Genomic DNA, 23,011 nt, shown 5'->3' with positions numbered 1-23,011 from the left:
TGTGTCTAGATGGACAAAAGCCCATAGGAATAATCATATAATCACACACGTGCACGCGTGCACACACACACACACACACACACACACACACACACACACACACTGGGTCACGTGACCCCACAGACTGTAGCCCGTCAGGCTCCTCTGTCCATGGAATTCTCTAGGCAAGAATACTAGAGTGGGTAGCCATTCTCTTCTCCAGGGATCTTCCCAACCCAAGGACATAACCTGGGTCTCCTGCATTTTAGGCAGACTCTTGACTGTCTGAGCCACCAGGGAAGCCTCATGTTATCAAGAAGAGGCACAAAAGGAAGGGAACTTAAACCAGTGAAAGTAGTTTGGGAGCACATCCAAAGGAGGTGAATTTTTTTTTCCTTAAGAGCATTATTGAAGTATAATTGACATGCAGTAAACTGCACATGTTTAAGGGGTGCAGTCTGATAGATTTTGACACATGGATGCACACATGAAACCATCCACATAGTCAAGATAATCCATCACCCCAAACGTTTCCCTCCCACTCCCCACGTGCTGCCTTTGGGCTGAGAACTGAAAGACACATGAGTTACTCTGCTGAAATAGTCAAGGAAAAGCATTCAGGTGGAAGGAAGAGCATGTGCAAAGGCCCTGGGGCTGGAATGAGCTATCAGCCATCTCTCCTTCTTCCAGCTGCCTGCTATACCCCTGCCCTGGTTGCAACTTTTAGCACCTCGTTCCTTGGTGTAGGACAGTTTCAGCCAACCATGTATTCACTCAACAAACCCTCAGCCCTCTCCTGGGTGCCTGGAACACACACATGCCTCAGATGCTGTCCCTGTCCAGGAGGGACGGACACGGTGTCTCAGGAGAAGGGGGCGGGGTGCAGTTAGGGCTTCTGATTATGAGGCATTTCTTCTGTGCTTGACCTTATACCAAGGAAGCCCTTTATGCGTGCCATCACAATTCCCATTTTGTAGATGGAGTAACTAAGGTTCTGAAAGGTAACTTACCCAAAGATATCTCTTTGGGCCTCAGTTTTCCCATCTGTAGAATGAGTGGAAGTGCGGGCTAAGGGGCCCAGGTAGCCCTGTCTGCTCCCAGAGTCCTTCACCTCAGGGTCCTCTCTAGTCTCCAGGACCATGGGCAGCAACAAGAGCAAGCCCAAGGATGCCAGCCAGCGGCGCCGCAGCCTGGAGTCTGCTGAGAACACCCACGGAGGCGGCGGCGGCGGCGGCGGCGGTGGGGGTGCCTTCCCCTCCTCACAGACCCCCAGCAAGCCAGCCTCCTCTGATGGCCACCGCGGCCCCAACACGGCCTTCGCCCCTGCAGCCGCTGAGCCCAAGCTGTTCGGAGGCTTCAACTCCTCGGACACAGTCACCTCCCCGCAGAGGGCGGGGCCCCTGTCTGGTCAGTGTGCCTGGGAGTGTGAATGCCGGGTGGCGGTGTGCCCCGGAGGGCAGCGATGCCCGCTTTCTGGGCTGCTGTTTCTTTCTCTTAATGATGGGGAGGAGTCTAGGGGTTACTTGGTCTTAGGGCCTATTGGGAGTTTTTTGGAGGCTTTATAAACTGGAAAATGTGGTGCACACGCCATTGCCTTTAGGGCTGAATTCTGGTGCACAGTATAAAGGGCCCTAGAGATAAAGGGCTGCAGGTGGAAACTGAGGCCCAGAGAGCCGGGGGCTTCTTGGGGAGGCCCGAGGACCAGGTCTGAGGCTTTCCTTTTCGCTCTGGTTAGCCTTGAGATGGATCAGGACTGGAGGCGGTGAGTGGCCAAGGGGACGGGGCAGGTTTTAGGAGAGAGCGAGCTCGGGTCTTCAGAGGCCAGAAGCTACGAGATGCGCCCCTGCGCCCTCTGCTGGTATTGAGGGGGTACAGCAGCCCCGGGCGAGTGAGGCTTAGTAAGAGATGTAGATGTGGTTCTGGAGAGGTAAGACCCTCACACAAACACGGGCATTTCTACCGGGACACCTTCAGACGGACACACACACACAGTCGGCAGCTCATTCAGAGACACCCATATAGGACACGTGCACATGTTAGGCTGAAGATTCCATCGTGGACACAGAGACAGAGGGACGCAGGAATGGGCACCCTCCAGGCACAGCCACACACCCAACGCAGATGCACACAAATACAAATGCACATACGCAGAAACGCCTTCTACTCCCAGATGGAGACAGACACGTGCAGTCACAGCCCTTCAGAAGTGCACACATGCTCAGCTAGAACCCACGGACTCGCAGATGCACAAACGTGCAGTGAGAACACAGACGTGCACCCAAGTGGGACAGATGGACCCACAAACACAGCCATTCATTTGTTCAAGAGACAGTCGTGGCGCCCCGCCTGTGTGCCAGGTCTCTTCTGGTGTCAGGAACACAAGCAGTGTGTAAAACAGACAAAACCCTCCTGGGGAAGAGAGGTGAAGAGCGAGTTGTGCGAACTGTGCCGTGTGTTTGTGGGTGGTAACTGCTCTGCAAGAACACGGAGGACAGGGAGGGATGCTGGGGGATGTGTGGATGGAGGTTGTAACTTAAGATGGGCACAGAGAGGGCTTCAGGAGGGACAGTCACCCGCAGCCAGGATCGTCCCTGATGGCCCGAAGCACCCAGAGTCACACAGAGAGTCACAGAACCACCTCCCCAGGGGGCAGTTTCCCTTCATTCACTGCTTCATTCACCTCATGGTTGTTTCTTGAGCACCTGCTATGCGCCAGACTCTAGGAACAAAACAAAGATGCCTGTTACTGGGGACTTCGGGTTCTGGGGGGAAGACAGATACCAAACAGAAGCCGACACCGAGCATCACCCGCTGGGCTCGTCACCTGAACCCGCTCAGACGCACGTGAGAGACCCACGTGCCTCCTCCGTGCCCTCACGGCTGTGCCAGACACATAGACACAGGGGCCATGCGTAGAAGCCTGCCGTCTGTAAATGAAAGCAGGCCTCCGGGCTGGCAGTGGGGGACCCACCCCCACCCCCAGGGTGCAGGGCTCTCCTCCGCCAGCCAGGGCCTTGGCCGTTCTGACACGCCCGTCTTCTGAGCAGGCGGAGTGACCACCTTCGTGGCCCTCTATGACTATGAGTCGCGGACAGAGACTGACCTGTCTTTCAAGAAAGGGGAGCGGCTTCAGATTGTCAACAACACGTGAGTGCCCCCTGGGGACCCTGATCCGAGCCACTTCTGAGCATCCCAGAGCCAGCTTGATGGGCAGTGGGTGGGGCTGGACGTCAAGGCAGCCGAGGTCCAGGGAACCCATCCTGGGCATCCTGGGGCCTGTGGGGGTGATGAGGCAGGCATCCTGATGAGGTGGGTGGGGCTTTGAGAGGGCTCCAGGGACAGGGATCTGGGTTTGGTAACTGGTCCACAGAGCGTGGTGCTCCAGATCCCAGCACCCACAGAGGGGTGTGTGGTCAGCACAGGACTGGGCCCGGGACCTGGGGCTACAAACAGCAGGGCCTTTGTACTTGAAGGCTGTGCCCCCAGAGGTGCTGGAGCGCCTGGGGCAGCCCAGAAAATGAGTCTTCAGCTGTAGAGGGAGGCCCCTACATTGGCAGGGTTGGGGGACCCATATTAGGGACCCAGCGTGAGAGAGGTCAGGATAGGGCATGGGGAGGATGGGGGCATAGGATGTGGAAGGCAGGGCACCCTAGGGTGGCATCCATGCCCCCCTCCAGGACTCCAGCCTTGGCATGGGGCATCCTAGGGCCAAGCTGATGAATGGGGGGGCTGGGGCCCCTGTGAGTGATGAACTGATGAGGGGGGTGGGGCTTCAGCCAGGGGATGGGGTCCTTCGCCTCCTTCCTCCTCCTCTCCTTTCCCCGCCCAGAGTGCAGTGGGGAGTGGGGTGCAGCACCTGTCATGGGGGTTGGGGAGTACAGGCTTTGGGTGCCGTGCCCTGGGGTGATCACAGTAGGGGCGGAGCTGGCAACAGAGGGCGGGGCACAGTTCCACACCAGCTGCCTTCCTGCCCTTGGACGGCCTGCTCTCCCCTCTCTGCCACCTCCCATCCTGCCCCACTCCTGGCCCGTGCTTGCTCCCTCCAGCTCTCTCTCAGCTTCTCCCTCTCTGCTTCTCTCTTGCTGGCCCTAGGAGGAAGGTGGATGTCAGGTGTGTACGCGCTCCCAGGGCGGCGGGCTGGGTGGGGGTGCTTCACTGGTGGGGGTGGGGCTGCATGCGCTTCCGCCTGCACCCCCTTGGCTGCACCCCCTCCGGCTTCCCCAGCTTCCGTCCTCACACCCTAGAGTTGGACCAGGCTGCACCCCCAGGCTGAGAATGGGGAGGGTCCTCTCATCACCCCTGTCACTCCCCGTCACACCTCTTCCCCATCCACCTCCTGCTCGCTCAGCTCCCCCCGAGTGCCAGCTGCATGCAGGGCCAGCGCTGGGCCCAGGGAGGCCTGGGTGGAGAAGGCCACGTCCTCCTGGGGCCAGAGTATAGCGGGACTGGCCCTAGTCCGGGCCCCGTGGCCGGTGGAGGGCGGGGCTGGGGTCAGCTTGGTCTTTAGGGGGCCGCGCTGTGTGCCCACCTCTGGTGGTGACCAGGGGCTGGGAGACTCAAGCAGGACCTCAAAGGAAGCACAGTGAAGCAGAGGTGCTGGAGTGGGGTGGTAGATGCCAGCACCCCTCACAGAAGGGCAGCTCCTGGGAGGGTGCAGTGCTGGAGGGGTTTACATGCCTTCAGGGCTATGGAAGGGCGAGAAGGTTCTAGAGGGTAGAGTGGGATTGATCCTGGAGCATCCCTGAAGGCCTGGCTAAGGAGGTTGGACATCCCCACCGTCTCCAGTCATTTCTTGCTTGTTCGTGCCTGCCTGCTGTTATGCATGTTGTTCCCTCTGCGTGAAAGGCCCCTTCTCCCATTGGTCTGGCAAACTCCTACTCATCCCTCAAGATCCAGCTCAGAAGTGCCTTCCTTGTGAGGCAAAGGGGGAAAGAGGGGTAGGCATTTTTACCCACGTCTTTTACTCTGCTGCCGTTCCGCCTGCCAGGGCTGTAGTGATGGGGGCGGGGCCATCGCCATATTGATTCCTCATATGGAAGGAGGAAACTGAGGCTCAGAGATGTAAAGGCCCTTGCCCAAGGTCACAGCCACCAAGTAGCAAAGCCAGGATTGGAACTTGGGCAGCAGCTCTCTGTCTTCTTTAAGCTGTTCTCCCAAGGGGAGGGGCCTTTCCCAGCTCCCCCAAACCCCTGCTGTCTGAGTCCCAATGCCACTCTAGTTCTCTCCTGGTTCCAGCTGTTTCCATCTGCCCACCCCCAAACTGGAAACTTGTTGAGGGCCGCTCTTGTGCCTGCCACATTTTGGGGCCCCCCACCCCATGTTCCTCACCCCACTGGGGGTACCCAGGTGGTACTGGAGCACCATTTCTTGTGCCCTGCTTGTGGGCCTGTGCTCACGCTGACCGCTTCAGTTGCGTTGTTTTATTTAAAAGGCACCATAGCCCTGGGAAGTGGAAATGTTTGTTGGCTCCATTTTACAGATGAGGAAACTGAGGCCCAGAGGGGTGAAATGACTTTCTCAAGGTCACACAGCTAGTAGTGGCAGAGCTGGGCGGCGGGGAGGTAGGCATGACCCTGAGCCCTTGGAGGAGGGGCTCTGTGCAGGTGCAGAGGAGCTGGGAGGAGGGAGGGGCCCGAGCTGGGCGGGATGGTGCCTCAGGCTGGAGGAGACTTTGAAGTGCTGGGGAGATCTCAACTGGCAACGATGGGAAGGGCTTCTTAGGGAACTCACAGCTTGAGCAAAGGTGTGGCCAGAGGAAAGTTCTGGAAACTTTGATCCTGCCTCTTTCACTCGTCCTTTGCCAGCCCCTTCCTTTCCTTCTTCCTGCCTTCCAGGATGGGCTGCCAGGAGGGCCGGAAGTGATGGAGATCTGTCCATGGGAAGCCCATGGGGGGCAGTGAGGTGCCCCGATTAGAAAGTGGGGGTGGATCGGGAGCCCTTCCTCATATCACAGCACTCAGCTGCTCCTCTGCCTCAGAAGTCGGGTGATGATGGAGTTGGTGGGGAGCTGGCATTAGAGGAAGAGGAGGGGTAACAGGATCGGGGATGGGACAGGGAAGCATCCCTGTCCTGCTTCCCTTAGTGGAAGATAGGCTACCCACGCGTGAGGTTTCATACCTCACCCTGGGAACACCCCGCATGTCCTTGTACCGTTATTGCTTAAGCTCCATTATTGTGAGCCCCCTGCACCCACCCCACACCCTGCAGGAGTGAGGGACTTTCTGAGTCTAGCCTGTGGCTGGGCTGGGAGTCGGGGAGGGAGAGATTGAAGCTGAGCCTGTTGGGGCTGGGCCAGGGCTGGCTGGGTTGGAGTCCTCACAGTAGCTGCCTGGAGACCCTGCTCCTTGGATCTCCATGCCACGTGGTCCTGGACCTAGAGCTCTGGCTGCTGTGTGGCCTTGGGTCGGAGGAAGCCCATCTGAGGGGTGACCACCCTAAGCCCCTGTCCTGGTTCTCTAGGAGCCAGAGCCCCTCGGGTCTGACTTTGGGGTGCTTCCCAAACTGCCGTTTCCTCCCACCCCGATTATTCCAGCAGCTTCTCCAGCGGGCACTGACCTCTGCCCCCTTGCCCTGGGCTCTTCGGTTCCACTCCCCACCATGGGGCGAGGGACCTCTTCCTGCCCTCCTCGCACGATCTGCCTCGGCCTCACCCTGCTCTCTCCCCGAGGACCAAGCAGGGGTCCAGGCCTCAAGGCTCGGAAACTTGACTGTCTGAGCTGTGCCCAGCTGCCCTGGCTCGCCTGCAAGCTCCAAATCGCTTCTCTGGTCAGTCCCAACAGCCCACATGAGTTAAATAGAACAATGCAAGCTGTCCTAATTCCCCAGGTTCCAAAGCTGCCACCCTCCCAGTCCACATGCCTGCCTGAATTAGCCACAAGGATTAGGCTCTAAAAAGAGGATCCTGAGGCTCAGAGAGGTGAGGTCAGTAGCCTGAAGTCACACAGCTAGTGACAGCACTTGGGGTGTAAAATCGTAGTTCGGGGACTCCTGGTCCAGTACTTTCTTCTCTGGCCGTGTGAGGGAAGGTGAGGGGTCAGGCAGGGAATGTGTGATTCCCTTCCTTCCCTTCTTCCTCCCTATCTGATGGGACCCAGGCCCCAGGAAAGGTGTGAGATGCAGTAAGTGTGCTCAACATGTTAGGTTAACACCACTGTCACTTCTGAGCTCAGATCAGAGTCCCCACCAGACCGGGCTGATCTGGGAAGCTATGGGGCCCCTCATTGTGAGGGCAGTCCCTGGCCCTCGGCAGAGCCAGCTCACAGCCGTCTGAGGCAGGTTTGAACCTTCCAGACCGTTGGCAGCGGAAGGTGGGGCTTGATATTTCCATTTCACAGGTGGGCACACTGAGGCTCAGATGATCATCACAGATGATCAAGCCACTTCTTGGCTTGATGCTGACTGATTTACACGCTTTGCCTGCAAGGGAGATTTTATGACTATTACCTCCTTTTTATAGAGGTGCTGAGAGGGTAAGGAACTTGCCCAAAGTCACACAGCAAATCCTTATCGGAGACTAACTGAGCTGCGTGCTGGTTTTTAAAGCCGTGTTGAGAGTGGGGAGGGGTACCATAGAGTTGCAGATTTCATTCTTTTTCTTTTTTTAGCCAAACCAAGATACTATCAGCTCATGCACATTGAGCACCTACTGTGTGCCAGGCATAGTGCTGCAATTTTACATCCTCGGAGGGAGGCATGAGTATCCCCATCCTGCAGATGAGGAAACCGAGGTAGGGCCAAGGTCATGCCTGCAATGCTGAGCTGGGCTGGCGCCAGGATGCTTGGACTCTGGCGCTCAGGCTCTTTGAAACCTCTCGAGCTGGGTCCAGGCTGAAGCTGGACCGTGGATCCTTAGTGAGCTTTCCGCACGCCTCCATCCCTGTCCTTGTGAAATAAAACCCCCAAATTGGACTGTGAGCCCAGACTCATACATGGGCTGGTGTCGGGGAGCTGGAGGCTCAGCTGGGCCAGTCTGGGTAATGTCAGCAGGGCTGAACCCCCGCTTCAGGGGCTTCTGGGGCCGTGCTTGGCCAGCCTCTGGGCACATGCTGCTGCCAGCCTTCCATTGTGAGTAGGTGGCTGGGGCCTCTCCCAAGGCCAGCCAGCTTGCAAACTCTGCTTTGTCAATCTGCCGCATTTCGTAGTCTCTGACCTAGACCTTGGCTCAGTCCCCTGCCCCCAGCCCTGCTGCCTCCTCCTCCATCTTCCCCTGGTTTCCCTGAGGGTCTCTGAGTCTGAGGGGCCTGGGGAGGGCACAGGGGTCCAGGGGGCCGGCCAAGACTGGCTGTGGGCACACAGGGGCCCAGGTTCTCACCCTTGCTCTGCTGTGGATTCGCTGTGTGTCTTTGGGCAAATCATCGCCCTTCTCTGTGCCTTAGTTTTCCCCTTGCTGAAGTGAAGGCTTTGGGCTGGAAGATCTCCGCTAGCTTTGGGGAAGTTTCTACCCATTCTGTGCCTCATTTTCACCAACTCTACGAAGAAAGTGCTGGGTTATTCCATCCTGGGTGTTGTGTGTCCTTGGGCTGGCCCCCTAGACATCTCTGAGCCACCTTTTCTTCATCTAGGGGCTGAGGCCTGCCTTTTTTGCAGGGCAGTCTTGAGAGTCAAATAGGACAGACAGTGAGGGGCCCCCCCATCCACTGTGGGTACACACAGAGAGGTAGATGGAGGTCCGGGGCACCTCCAGGCTTCTTTCCTTGAGGTGGGCATCACCACCTTACTCTGGGGCCCCCCGTCTCCTGCCAAGACTCCCATGTGAGCCTGTGCCCCCACCTGAGTGTGCATGCGTGCAATGATTGTATAGCTGAGTCAGCCCCACAGCGCCAATCTCACTCCATCCAGATGGGATTCATACTCTCTGGTCGAGCCTGGGCTCACCTGGCTGACTTTGGGATGCTCACCTATACTCATCTGTTCTCGGAGAGCTCGCCCAGCCCCACTCTCTCCTGGCCTCAACTTCTCCATCTTCAAAATGGGCTGAAGAGCATAGGTGGGGCAGCTCAGAAGAACCTGGAGCCAGGGATCCAGGTTCAAGTCCAGACTGTGGCTGTGGGCAAGGGCCTTTTTCTCTTTGGATCCCGATCACGGGCAGCAGGGGACACATCCATTGGCTGTGTGTCTTCTCAGGGTTGTGATGAGGTCAAAGGCAGCCTTGAGGTGAGAAGCTCAGCAAGGTATCCAGCTCTACAGCTCCCTGTAGGGAAGGATTCCTCCTCATCTGGGAGTTAGGAACCTGGGCCTGGCTGTGTGGCCTTGAGCAGAGGCCCTTGCGTCTCTAGCCTCAGTCTTCCCATCTGTACAGTGGGAATTGGAGGGGGCTGGGCCCTATTTCCCAGGCAGCCCTTCCCATCAGCCTCCCCTCCCTTCCCATCAATCCTCTCCCTGCCTCCATTGATTGCTTTGGATGCGAGGCTCCTGTGGCTGCCGCCTTGTCCCCCCTCCCCTGTCCCCAGCACCGCCTGGCACTCTGCTCTCTCCCTCGCTCTTTCTGCCTCTCTCTCTCTCTCACCACCCCCATCTCTGCCTCTTCTTTCCTGTTGGGCTCTCGCTTTCTCCTCCCTCCTCTGTGTCTCTGGACCCCCGCTCCAGCCAGACCTGGTTCACATTCAGATGGCTGCAAAGGTACTTCTGCCCCTTCCCTGCTCCCCACCAGACCCAGGGGACCCACCCTGCTGGGGGCTTCTCCTGCCCCATCACCCTGTCCCCATCACACTCCCTGCCTCATGGGGAAATCAGTGTAGAAGGGCCCTGGGCACTGGGGCTCTGCCACTTCAGCTCCCTCTGACATGACTCGCTGTGTGACTTTGGGCAAGTCCCAGCCCCCTCTGGCCTCAGTTTCCCCATAGCTGGGTAGGCTGCAGGAGGAGGCCTGTAGTTTTCAGTCATGGAGCCTGGTGGGCGTGACCTGTGATTTGTGACAAAGGCAAGCATTGCTCCAGCTGCAGTGGCAGCTCTGCAGAGAGCGCCTGGATTGTCACCAAGCCCCAAAAGGACCATCCTTTGCCTCCACTCAGGTCTCGCCACTTCCCAGGCTTGGGCTTCAAAATCTCAGGGCTTGGGGAGGTTTTGAAGGTCTGATTCGCCATCCATCTCAGGCAGGAAGCTTCTCCTGTTACAACTTGTTTGCTCCCCAGAGACAGGGAGCTCCCTCCCTAAATCCCAAGGCAGGTGCTTGGCATCTTGAGATGGCTTGGGGTATCTGCAGGGCAGCCGATCACTTCCTGTCTCAGGACTCTGCCCCTGTGAGTTCAGGCCTCATCGTCTGAGTCAGCTTTGGCCAGGAGGTTTCTGGGATAGGGAGGGGAGGAGTCCCAGGCCAGCTCAGCTTGGCAAGGGGTGAGTGGCCTGATCTCCGTGTTCCCTGCACCTCACTCAGCCTCGCGAGCCCCCAGCATAGCACCTCTGAAGACCACACGCCCCGGGGCCCATTGCTGATGGTTTCCTTCTCCTTTGCTCCCTCCCTCTCCCCCTGCTCAGAGAGGGAGACTGGTGGCTGGCCCACTCGCTCAGCACAGGACAGACGGGCTACATCCCCAGCAACTACGTGGCACCCTCTGACTCCATCCAGGCTGAAGAGTGAGTATTGACTCTGGCCTCCTGCTTGCTCACCATCATCGCTACTGGTTCAGAGCTTCTCTCCTGGGCTAGAGTGGAGGGGCTGGCTGCCCCAGCCACATCCCAGGAAGAGGCATGGTGGGTGGGCAGAATCCTGGACCACCAGCACCATCCCCCTCCCTCCCGCCCCAGGTGGTACTTTGGCAAGATCACCAGACGGGAGTCAGAGCGGTTACTGCTCAATGCAGAGAACCCAAGAGGGACCTTCCTAGTGCGAGAAAGCGAGACCACGAAAGGTATGAGTGCTTCTACTGGGAACTGAACCTTTTGTGGGTTATTTGAGCTGGGTATTGAGGAATGAATAGGAGTTTGGTATATGGAGTGGGATGGGAAGAATCCTCCAGCTGGAGAAAAAGCCAGGATCAACGGCAGGGAGGTACATTTGAAGAGCACTGAATTATCTGGGGTGAGCAAAAGATGCCGCAAAAGGTGCAACAAAAGAGGCCAGTCTCTCTGGCCTCAGGTTGCTCAGATAAGGAATGGACACACATTATCAGGAGGCCTGAGGGTCAAAAAGCCAAAGGCTGTTCCCAAGGAGGGTGCTGATGCAATGGCCCTCTCTCTTCCCTCTCCCCAGGGGCCTCAGGGGCTGGACTGGGTACTGGGACCTGGCTTTGCCCTTCTCCCAGTAGTCTTGGCCTCTGTTTCTCTCCTGTCCTTCCCCTCTGCCAGAGAATGATCACCCCCTTTCTCTCTAGCCCCTCTGCAAGTGGGTTGCAGACTCCATCACCATGGCGACGAAGCTCCTGCTCCTGTGGGCCTGGGGCTCAGTGGGAGATGGGAAAGCAGAGTGTCCATGTCACGTGTGTGCATTTATGAGCAGTCATGTGGCTGTGCCTGCCATGTGGGTCCAGGCGTGTGTGTGTGTGCACCTGGGGTGGTGTTGTCTGTGTAATGCTGTGTGGGAGTGAATTGTTGTGGGTTTGTCCTTGTGCCTGGGGGCCTGGAGAGCGTGAGCCTGTGTGAGCATATGGCCACCGGACACAGGCATGTTTGTGGTGTGTGCACACGTGGTCAGGGCTTGGCTTTAGATTTAGTGCTGTGGCTTCTATAGCACATGGCCTGGGCCATCTGCAGAAAGTCATGGTTGTCCAGTGCAGGCTTTAGAGACCCAGCCACAGGTTCTGTGTGTGTCTGAATTGCTGGGTGGGTGACCCGAAGCTAGCTGCCTCTCTGAGCCTCATTTTCCCTTTTTGACACTGGATATTGTAAACCCCACCTGAGGATTGTCCAGAGGTTGTGGGGGCTGAGGGGCCTGGGCTTCTAGAATGATGCCTGTATGCTGTTTACTTAGAAGCGCTTTCTCTGGCCACTGAAGCCTTCTCCCCCACCTCTGGCGCTCAGCCTTTTTCCCTGATGCCACCCCAGGCATCTCTTGGGCTCAGGTTAACAGGCCTGTTGGGCAGAAGGAAACTTTTCAAGCCCAAAGCTTTTCTAGGCTCCAGGGCAACAGGGAGGGGCCACCCGGACTGGCCCAGCTGAGCCTTGGCGCCCTTCAGGCCACGCCCAGTATGTGGTCTCCTGCCCAGGGCAGCCCGGCCTTAGCCAACCACCGGCTCCTGCCTAAGCCTGGAGTCTTCAGGGAGGGGCGGGGCCTGGACACCACTACAGTGGGCAGACCCAGAGAAGAGAGGCAGTTAGGCCAGGGACACACAGCTACCTGGGGCTATTCCTATGAGGCTCCCCACAAACATTTACTGAGCGCCTATTGTGTACCCGGCCTTCTTATATGTGGTCTCACTGAATCTGCCCAGCTGCCTGGGGAGTAGCCTGCTTGTGCAGAGGAGGAAACTAAGGCCCAGAGAGGGCAAGTCACTTGCTTAGGTCACAGAGCTGGGATGCACATCTGGGCTTCACAGGTCAAAGGTGCATGGAAAGATTCCTGAGTCACGTGCCCTTTGTCACTTGATTCTGCCCCATTGGCCGCCCAGGCGCCAGGTGCTCAGAGACAGGCTGGACCAGACCTGGCTCCGTCTGTGCCTGCCTTCTGTCCCGTGTTGGGTAGGTGTGCTCAGCGCCGCGGCCATGGGCGAGCGAGCGTGGTGGTCACAGCCCCTCTCCGGCCTGTCCTGCAGGCGCCTACTGCCTCTCGGTGTCTGACTTCGACAACGCCAAGGGCCTCAACGTGAAGCACTACAAAATCCGCAAGCTGGACAGCGGAGGCTTCTACATCACCTCCCGCACCCAGTTCAACAGCCTGCAGCAGCTGGTGGCCTACTACTCCAGTGAGTGCCGGCCGGCCTCCGGGCTGCCAGCTGGGCGCAGGGGAGGGAAGGGCCCGGGAGCGGCTGGGAGGTGGGGGTCTCCATCCATACTGCAGACCCTGAGCTGGGGGCTTTGGAGCCAACCAGGTCCAGGACTCCTGTCACCCTGAGGATGAAAGCTCCTGTTCCCCTCCTGCTTCTTCCTTTCCCCTTTTCGCCCTCCTCCCACTCCCCTCCTCCTGTGCCCCTTTTCCCACTCCCCTCCTCCCATGCCCTCCTCCCTGGTTTCCCTCTGCCTTCCCCACCCCCTCCCACCCCTCCGTCCTCCTCCTCCGAAGCTGCCTGATGAGGAGGGGGCTGTCTGGAGAAGTGAGCCGGGAAGGAGGGGGGCATAGACCGGTGTCATTTGTCCCTGCAGCCTTAGGACCGGTTAGAACCGGTTACCAGGAGACGAGGGGGCGTCTAGATTGATCGCAGCAGAGAGGGGGAGAGCGAGTGGCAGGCGGGGAGCTCACAGGCGCAGGTTGTGGGCGCGGGTTAGGCCATGTGTGCAAGGCTGTGGCCAGTCCGTCTGGATGTCCGGGCTGCCTGGGTGGACTCCAGTGGTGTCCTGGCCTGTGTGCTCCCATGGGACAGTCCTGTGGGGACCTGGGTGTCTGGCATGTGGCCACAGCCTTCACGTGTGGCCTTTCCTGAGAGCGCCAGCCCCTTCTCCTCTGTCAGCTGAGCCTCCTGACTCCTCAAGGATCTGCCGCTGTCCACCTCCATCCCTTTGGCCACCGCTGTATTTATTCTGAACCCGGTTCCCCCAGATCAAAACCCTCCAGGGGTTGGTTACCTTGGAATTTTAGGAGAAAGACCCCCATGTGGCGTCAGGTTTTGGGTGGTCTAAACCCAACTGGCCTCCATGCCTTACGTGGGGCCCTCCTTCCCCTACTCACTCCTTGGCAGCCCTCCCCACCCACCTCGACCTCCGTTCAGCTCCTCCAACCCACTGGCTTGTTCCTGCCTCAGGGCCTTTGCACATGGATGAGGCAGTGTGCCCTCTACCCAGAGGGCTGTTCCCTAGTTGACCACTCACCCTCCTGCAAATACAAGCCCAGGTGCCACCTCTTCCAGGAAGCCTCCCAGAATTCCACCCAACCCACCTGCTATTGCATGTACAGCTCTCCTCTGTCACACTTGTGGTCCTGGGAGGTGATATGGGAAAGTTGGGTGCCCCCCTGGACTGGGGGCTCCATGAGGGCAGGCTTCCACTGGCTCCCTGGCACCCCCTTAAAGTCAGATGAATGAACGAATGACTCGGGGAGCAGATGCATGAGGCACTGTGGGCCCGTGTTGGGGGCAGTGCATACACACAGGTATGGACGCCTGGCCTTGAGGGTGTCCTGTGTGGCCCTGAAGCCTGTGTGCATGCAGTGTGTGAGTCTACGCACACACACACACACACACACACCGTGGGACACGGTGACCCTGCGTGGATGCCAGGCCTGAACTCCATTGCCCTGTCTCTGTCTTCAGAACACGCTGACGGCCTCTGCCACCGCCTGACCACTGTGTGCCCCACGTCCAAGCCGCAGACTCAAGGCTTGGCCAAAGATGCCTGGGAGATCCCCCGGGAGTCGCTGCGGCTGGAGGTCAAGCTGGGCCAGGGCTGCTTCGGAGAGGTGTGGATGGGTAAGGCCATGCCCCCGGCTCTCCCGCCCCTGCTTTGTCCCCCTTTGAAAACCAGGCAGATGTCTGTCCCATGTGGCTTCTCCAGGCCCCATGAGTCCCCCAACCTTTGCTTCCATGATCTTATAACCTCTGTGAACTGTGGGTCCTACTCTCAACGTGGAACTCCTCCAGTGGTGGGCAGTAGCAAGCTAGGGCCCCAGCAAGCCATGCCTCCAGCTGCCGTGGTACCCGTTTTCTGAGAACTGCTTGGGGCTGGGCATCGTGATTCCCCAGTGACATGCCCTGTGGTCTGGGCCGGGTGGCTTCCCTCTGAGCCTTGATCTTCCCACCTGTAAAATGGGGCTGGCGGGGGCGGGGGGTAATAGGACCCCCTGGGGGATTGAGAGAATGCTTGCCCTACACGTGTCCCCACGTTAACTTCAGCCGTGGGAAGAGAAACCTCAGCTCCTAGATGGAGCTCCGGGAGGTGCAGTCTAGAGGGTTCCTGGCCTGTTAACGATCTCCTGTTTCACTCTGGAGAAATGGCCAAACTGTCCTTGAAAACAAACGCCGTGCAGCCCTGACAAAACCCAGGCCCCCTTCTGCTGACTGGTCTCTGCGGACACGTGTCGCAGAGGTTGTGGTGAGGGAGGCCTGGCTGTTGTGAGCCCGCATATCCCATGGGGAGATGACCGTGTGCAGTTTTCAAGGCGGTTCCATCTGAGCTCCGGTGTATCACTGCCTCCACTTCCTTCCCATGAGGAAGAGATGATGGAGGAGAGCAGAGGGGCTTCCTGGGAGGCTCAATGCAGGGACAGGGGCCTACAGGCTGGAGGTCAGGCCAGGTCAGGAAAGAGGAGCTGCTGGCTTTGAGCTGGGGAGAGGGGATGGAGATGCAAAGCACACGCACAAAGAGAGGAACTGATGGGACTTCCCTGGCAGTCCAGTGGCTGAGATTCCATGCTCCCAATGCATGGGCCCAGGTTCAGTCCTTAGTCAGGTAACTAGATCCCGCAAGCCACAACTAAGAGTTCACATGCTTCAACAAATATCAAAGATCCCGTGTGCCAAAACTAAGATCTAGTGGTCAAATGCATAAATAAATCTTAAAAAAAGAGAACCCGAGCAAAACGGAGATAGCATCCGCCATTCTGGTGGCTGCAAAACTCATTCCTGGTTTAGCTGTGCGGTGAAATCAGTGGAGGAGGCTCTCGCTCCTCCCTGGATGATCCAGACAGACTTATGAAGAGCCTGGTACATATCTCCAGAGGGCCTGTGCTGGAGGACTGCAGACATGGGCCTGAGCCCCAACCCACAGATGGAGGCCCAGAGATAGTGAGGCATGGGCCAAGGCCACTCATCAAAGGATCCTCAGGCCTGGCTGGGACCAAACAGGGATTAAACACACTGGTTTAAAACATAGCTTTCCCCGAGGCATCACAGTTTGAAAAACCAGATAATAAAATGACAGCTGCAGCTGTTAACTGGGTGCTCCCAGTGGGCTTAGCAGCCCTGGCAGCCCCATAGATGGATTATAGCATCCCCATTTTCCAGATGAGAAAATCGAGGTTTAGAGGGGCACTGACTCACCTGTGGTCTCACTGCTGACAGTGGGCAGAGGTGGGAGCCAAACTCCTGCCAGTCTGACCTCTGAGTCTTTGTACTTGGTGTAAGGCTTTAATTAATTTTTGGCGAGTGTGGCTTGAGACAGCTTCTTGTTCTGGGGCCTTGTTCTGAGGCCAGCTCTGTCTCACCCCCATCCCCCACCAGTGCACACGCACCAGCTGTGAACACCTAGGCCACCTTTCAGTGTGTCACCCAGAAGGAACATGACCACCCCGAGGAGGGCAGTTGAATTGACGAATGTGCTGCTTTTGGGGACATTTCTAATCATAAGAGTCCTAAGAACAGCTACTGTTTCTTGAGCGTGCCCTGTGAGGAGTGTTCTGCCCATTTTGCTGATGGTGACACTGAGGCTCAGAAAGAGGCTGGGCTTGTCACCTGGCCTGGGAGGTCAGAGCTGACATTGGTACCCAGACAGGCAGATCCTGCATCCCTGTGAGATGGGAATGGGGGTCCTCCCCTGAGGCAACCTGCACACCTGTCCACACAGGTACCTGGAACGGCACCACCAGGGTGGCCATCAAAACCCTGAAGCCTGGTACGATGTCTCCGGAGGCCTTCCTGCAGGAGGCCCAGGTTATGAAGAAACTGAGGCATGAAAAACTCGTGCAGCTGTACGCCGTGGTGTCCGAAGAGCCCATCTACATTGTCACGGAGTACATGAGCAAGGGTGAGGGAAGCCGGGAGGGCCCTGGTGGGGGTCCTTGCAACAGGGCAGGTGGGACGCGCTTCACTTCCCACCACATCTAGAATGAGTGTGTGCCTTTATTTTTTAAAATTTTTATTTATTTATTTATAACATCAAAAACATTTTGTGTTGGGGATGAGCAATGTTGTGACAGTTTCAGGTGAAAGGCAAAGAGATTCAGTCATACGTATGCATGTATCCCTTCTGCCCCGGGCCTCCCTCCCTTGAGCTCTCCCATTCACCTGGTTCCAGGCTGGCACATAACATTGAGCAGAGTACCCTGTTCTATCCAATAGGTCTTTGTCGGTTATCCATCTAAAATATAGCAGTGTGTACATGTCCTTCCCAAAGTCCCTAACTGTCCCTCTCCCCCAGCAACCATAAGTTCGTTTTCTAGGTCTGTGAGTTAGAGTGCATGCCTTTAAAGGTGAAATGCATGAAAAGAATCAACTTCCCACATCCATGGAACATTAAACTGCAGGTTGCCTTTCTCGGTTCATTTTGTTTTTAGTGATGTCCCACAATGCATCAGTGTCCCCCTGTCTGCTGCTTTTGTAAAGCTGTTTGCCATTTCTAGGGCTGGAAGGAAAATTCCCTGAATCCTCCAAGCTGAGCCACACCTGGGTCAAGTTCCTGGCTTGACTTTTACTTAGTTTTGAAAATAATTATTTTTCAAAATTCCACTTTTGGAGGTATAACTTACATATGATAAAATACACCCTGGTGGTTCAGTGGGTAAGACTTTGCCTTCCAATGCAGAACATGTAGGTTCGATCCCTTGTCAGGGAGCTAAAATCCCACATGCCTCATGGCCAAAAAACCAAAACATAAAACAGAAGCAATATTGTAATAAATTCAATAAAGATTTTAAAAATAGTCCACGTTAAAAAAAACCTTTGGAAAAAAAACACCCATTTAAAATGTACAGTTCAGTGAGTTTTAATGAATGGATATGCTGTGTATCTCTTAGCATAGTTGAGATAAATATCTCCATCACCCCAGAAAACACCTTTGTATTCCTTTGCAGATAGTATGCTACAGTCCCAAACCCATACAGCCGCTGATGTGCTTTCTGTCTTCATAGATTTCTTTCTTCTAGAACTTCATATATGAAATCTTTTACATCCACGGGTTTTCTTTCTTGTGTATTATCGGTAGTTTCTTCCTTTTTGATTGCTTAGTAGTATTCCATTATAGTATAGCTGTGCCATTATAGTATGGCTGTACAACAGTTCTGTTCTCCTAGAGGTGAACGTTTGGTTGTTTCCCATCCTGCTTGCCTTTTGAGTGACAAACACAGACTTTATTCAGAGATAGGTTTACATAAAATCTGCTGTATGGTTAAAGCAAGACTGGCTTGCCCCAGTGGACAAGATCTGGGAATCACTGCTTCCTGGCTCAGGGAGGACAGAGTGGGAGCTAGAGCTGCTTTCTCTCTGCCCAGGGAGTTTGCTGGACTTTCTCAAGGGGGAGACAGGCAAGTACCTGCGGCTGCCTCAGCTGGTGGACATGGCTGCACAGGTGAGTCAGCCCCTCCCACCTCCTACATCTGGCCTTGAGCTCTCCCGCCCACCTGGCTCTGCCACATCTGGCCTCTTGAGTGCCCTCTCCAAGAAACTTGCCTTGATTGCCCCCACCCTCACTGATCTCATCCTATGTATTACTGGGACCACTTACAGATGCTGTGAGTGGTGGTTCTGGGCAGAAGAAAGAGCCCTTACCTGGGCATCAGGAGTCACTGACTTGCTATGGGACCTCAGACCTCAGTTTTCTTCTCTGTCAAGTGTCAGTACACTCAACAAACGTGTATTAGTACTTGCTTGTTGCAGGCAGTGCTCAACAGCCACTTAATCAGAGGAGGTAGGATGGCTATTATTCCATTTGACAGATGAGAAAACTGAGGCTCAGAAAGGGGACTTGGGACAACTGGCAGGATCTGGTTCTCATCTGTGTCTCTGGGAGCGTCTGGGGTCTCTTTTTCATGGTCATCCCACTTCCCTGGTTGCATCTTGTCTTGTGCCTCCCCTTTGTCCTATGCTCCCTCCTTAGGCCAGGCACTGGTTCCGCTTTTTGTGCCAACAGGGTTTACTGTAAACTGGTTTCATTGCCTGAAAAACTGGGAAGGGCAGGGCATTTGGTTGGTTGTCCACTCCTGGGGATGACCCCATCCCTGGGGATGTGCCCTGTGATCTGGGAAGGGCACAGGGTGGCCTCTGAATCAGACTCCCGGGTTCTGCCTGCAGATCGCCTCAGGCATGGCTTATGTGGAACGGATGAACTATGTCCACCGAGACCTCCGGGCTGCCAACATCCTGGTTGGAGAGAGCCTCGTATGCAAAGTGGCTGACTTCGGGCTGGCTCGACTCATTGAAGACAACGAATACACAGCCCGGCAAGGTGGGCAGGCTCCCAGCCGATGCTATGTGGCCGTTGGGAGTCACACCCCTCCTCTGAGCCTCAGTTTCTTCCTCTGTCAAGTGGGGACCAGAATGGTGCCCGACAGAGAGGTAGTGATGTTCTCCTGAGCTCCCCCGACCGTTCTTGTTCCTACAGGTGCCAAATTCCCCATCAAGTGGACAGCTCCGGAAGCTGCCCTCTATGGCCGGTTCACCATCAAATCAGACGTGTGGTCCTTTGGGATCCTGCTGACGGAGCTCACAACAAAGGGACGGGTGCCCTACCCTGGTAAGAGAACTCCCCGCCGCCCATCTTTAGTCCTTCTGCCCCTGCCCTGGTGACCCCCCTGCTCAGGAGATCTTGGGCATGTAAAAGCCCCTCCTGGGCTTCAGTTTCCCCGTCTGCATAACAAGGAGGTGACCCTCTGATCCTAGGCTCTGTCATTGTTCAGGGCTCCCAGGCTTGGGGAGGGCCTTACCTATGGTCACAGCCACCCTGCCCCTAAGCAGGAACCCCTCTTTGTTGTCCCCATCAACGTCCCTCTGCTCCACTTGCCTCCCCTAGCGCCTCACGCCTCCCTCTGCCCGCAGGGATGGTGAACCGGGAGGTGCTGGACCAGGTGGAGCGGGGCTACCGGATGCCCTGCCCTCCTGAGTGTCCCGAGTCATTGCATGACCTGATGTGCCAGTGCTGGCGGAAGGACCCGGAGGAACGGCCCACCTTCGAGTACCTGCAGGCCTTCCTGGAGGACTATTTCACGTCCACCGAGCCCCAGTACCAGCCCGGAGAGAACCTATAGGGCGGGGCTACCGGGCCAGACTGCCTTCTCGGCTTGGATCCTGGGCGGGGTGGCCCCTGATGCGGGGTCTTGCCTGCCTCTGCCTGCCCGCGTTCCGTGGAATTGCCAGTGACGAGGCCCCGCCCTCTTCCGTGGTGGGGCGGGGCTTGGGGGCGCCATGGCGGCGGGGCCTAAGGCTGCTGTCCTGGCTCCGCCCACAAACACGCCCCCTCCCTGCGTTCTCTCTTGGAGCTCTGGATGTCTCAGCGGGAGACCCTGGGAAGAAAGGCTGAGGCTGAGGGTGCCCTTTTCTTAGTCTCAGCCCACCCCGTGCACTGGCTCCTTGCCAGTTCCACGCCACCCCAGGTCTGTCTGCAGAGCTGGCCAAAGAGCCTTTCCAAAGAGGAGTGATGGGCCCCTGGCCCCCGGCCTGCCTGCCGCCCTGGCCCATCCGTCCGTTTCTGAATCGCCTGTTTGCGGAAGGCTCCTGGGTCCAGCCCTCTCTGCTGGTGGCTCCCAGGCTGGTGAGGCCTAGCCTGACTTGATGATCGTGGGTGGGGCTGGACACCGTCCTCAAACCCTGCCCTTCTTAGGCTTGAGGAATCCTCAGAGATCATCAGTTCCTTGTCCTCGTATTACCTATGGGGACACTGAGTCCAGAGAGAGGATGTGACTTGCCCGAGGCAGCAGAGCACTTCAGGGTTGAGGTGGAACTGGAACCCGGTGCTCCCTCTGTCTTCCTCAGGAACCATTGCAATTGTCCTTGGAGGCATTGTGGACAGACTGGGGTAGCCCAGGGGACAAGGGGCCTGAGAATGGCTCAGAGATAGCAGACAGAGTCCTGTTGCCACTGCTCGCTCAGTGGGGCTATTGTCGGGGGAGAAAGTGGAGGTGGATGTGGGGCTGAGCTAGAAATGAAGGGTATAAGGATAGGGAAGCAGGTTTTAATCAGAATGTGGGTGGTTTTTTATCTTTGGCGCTAGCCAATCATGAAAAGGAGCTCACAGGCTCTGGAGGCAATCAAGCAGAAGTAGAAGGAAGATCCAAGTGTTTGTGAGACCCTGGCCTCAGGACGGAACCCCAGGTCCTCCTTCCCCCAGTTTGTCCTGTGTTGTTTCAATGCCTGGCCCCTGCTCTCCTCTCCAAGTTGGCACCCTTAACTCACGAGTAGGGGAGGGAGTGCGTAGGCTGGGGTGAGAGAGGACAGATTGTCTATTGCCACATACCAGGACTGGCTGTGTGACCTCAGGCAGCCCCTGCTGCTTCTCTGGGCTTCAGTGTCTGCCTCCATATGTGGCCATGGCCTCTGCAACTACTCCACTCCTGTCCAGACCTTATGGCCTGGCATCACGTGGTGAGTCCAGCCCGTGGCATCAAGAGACCGTGTTTTGGCCCTTGGGCTATGTGGTGGCTTCTCCCTGGGCCTCATCCTGCCCTTCTTAAATGGGGCAGCTGACAGTTTTGTAGGCATTCTGCCAAGGGCCCCTGTGTGTGTGTATGTGTGTGTGTACACGTGTGTGTTCCTCCTCCATGTGTGTCCATATTTAACATGTAAAAATGTCCCCTACTCTGTCCCCCAGCCATGTACATTTCACCCCCTGCCCCTCATCATAGCAATAACGTTCCTGCTGCCAGGGGTTCTTGAGCCAGCCAGGCCCTGCCAGTGGGGAAGGAGGCCAAGTGGTGCCTGCCTATGAAATTTCAATTTTTCCTTTCATACATGTGTATTACCCAAGTCTTCTCCTGTCTGTCCCAGTCAAAATCTGGGTTCACTCCAGCGTGCTCTCAAATCCCCTTCCAACTGCCCAGCGCCCTTTGTATAAGGTATCCTAATACTGTCCTTTTTTTTTTTTTTTTTTTTAAGCGAACAGTGTTTTGTAGATTTCAGATGACTATGCAGAGGCCTAGGGGACCCCCGGCTCTGGGCAGGGCCAGGGGGTCCCGCATTCCATGGCCCAGGCCTGGGGTGGGGGAGGGGGGAATTTGGAATTGGTTGTAAATACTTTGCATATTGTCTGATTAAACACAAACAGACCTCAGAGTTTGGCCAGTGGTTTCTTGAGTATCTCTTGTGTGCTGGAGCGTGACAGGGGGTGGGATGGGAGGACAGGCTGTGTCAGAGGAGCCTTTGTGCAGGCAGCACCGGTGGCTGGACGGCTTCAGGTCAGGGAGGGACATAATCAGATTGGAGACCTCTGGAGTGTGGCTGTGTGTGAACATCTGTTCCTGTGTTTGGGGAGTGACCATGCCTGGCAGCAACCTTGCTTGTGTCTGGGTGAAGCCCAGGACTCTCCAAGTGTGAGCAGTTGAGGACTCAGATGAATCCCAGGGACGGGGGAGCCCGGTTGGCTACTGTCTATTGGGTCGCACAGGGTCAGACACGACTGAAGTGACTTAGCAGTAGCAGTAGCATGCCCTGGGTGGATGGTGGCAGTTGACACTCGGGGCCCTATGGGGCTGTCATGCCCTTGTGGAGTTGTGGATGTCCCCAGGGGGAGCTGTGGCTGTGTGTGTGCTGTGTGTTTCCCAGGAGTGCCTGGGAGGGTGGGGGTGGTGAGACTGGGTCAGCAAAAGCCCTGGGTATTCTGGAGAAAACTCCAAAGACTCCTCCTTTGTTCCCTTGTCCCCTCCACCAGGGCACACGGCCCCGGGAAATTCATTTGCAACAGTCTATAGGAAGAAATGTATTTTTTATCAGATCACACACCTATCCATGTGAGTTACCTCTGGCCTAATGACACTGTTTAATCTGTTTAATTAAAAACAGATTTCAAAATTGGGATGTTTCTCTGTTTGCTGTTATGTTCACAAGCCAAACACCACAATGTCCAGATCTGAATGGACATCTGGAGATTCCATGGGTGTGCATGTGTCTTGGAAGCAGAGGTAGGAGCATGGGAGTGAGTGTGCGCTCCTGGGAGTGTCTTTGTGCTCACGTGGGTACACCTGTGGGCCTGTGTGCTCATGAACGCCTGTGGTGGTGTGTGGACATGTGTCCAGGTGGCCTGTGAGTCTGGGCTCCTGGGGTTGTGTGCGCAAATGTGTGAACCTGCTTTTTTCCAGCTGTGAGGATGT

The 23,011-nt window shown here is 56.5% G+C and overlaps 1 protein-coding gene across 8 annotated transcripts in view; it reads left to right on the top strand.

Annotated features, from left to right (window-relative positions):
- Positions 1–21,977, top strand: part of SRC (SRC proto-oncogene, non-receptor tyrosine kinase) — a 55,114-nt gene extending 33,137 nt beyond the window's left edge. For 3 of the 8 annotated variants that reach the window (XM_027558580.1, XM_027558583.1, XM_027558584.1), the window contains 13 exons: positions 1,108–1,386; positions 3,027–3,126; positions 4,072–4,089; positions 9,565–9,597; positions 10,453–10,551; positions 10,723–10,826; positions 12,666–12,815; positions 14,316–14,471; positions 16,564–16,743; positions 18,206–18,282; positions 19,005–19,158; positions 19,315–19,446; positions 19,749–21,977. In XM_027558580.1, the coding sequence (XP_027414381.1) occupies positions 1,108–1,386; positions 3,027–3,126; positions 4,072–4,089; positions 9,565–9,597; positions 10,453–10,551; positions 10,723–10,826; positions 12,666–12,815; positions 14,316–14,471; positions 16,564–16,743; positions 18,206–18,282; positions 19,005–19,158; positions 19,315–19,446; positions 19,749–19,957 (1,691 nt within the window). In that variant the 3' untranslated portion in view covers positions 19,958–21,977. The remainder of the gene's footprint in view (positions 1–1,107; positions 1,387–3,026; positions 3,127–4,071; positions 4,090–9,564; positions 9,598–10,452; positions 10,552–10,722; positions 10,827–12,665; positions 12,816–14,315; positions 14,472–16,563; positions 16,744–18,205; positions 18,283–19,004; positions 19,159–19,314; positions 19,447–19,748) is intronic. The other 5 variants (XM_027558582.1, XM_027558586.1, XM_027558588.1 and 2 more) reach the window with 2 other exon arrangements.
- The last annotated feature ends 1,034 nt before the right edge of the window (positions 21,978–23,011 follow it).

Source organism: Bos indicus x Bos taurus, chromosome 13 (assembly GCF_003369695.1).
Source record: "Bos indicus x Bos taurus breed Angus x Brahman F1 hybrid chromosome 13, Bos_hybrid_MaternalHap_v2.0, whole genome shotgun sequence".
Taxonomy (NCBI): domain Eukaryota; kingdom Metazoa; phylum Chordata; class Mammalia; order Artiodactyla; family Bovidae; genus Bos; species Bos indicus x Bos taurus.
The sequence above is the reverse complement of the archived record's forward strand: the minus strand, read 5'-3'. Positions and strand labels throughout refer to the sequence as shown.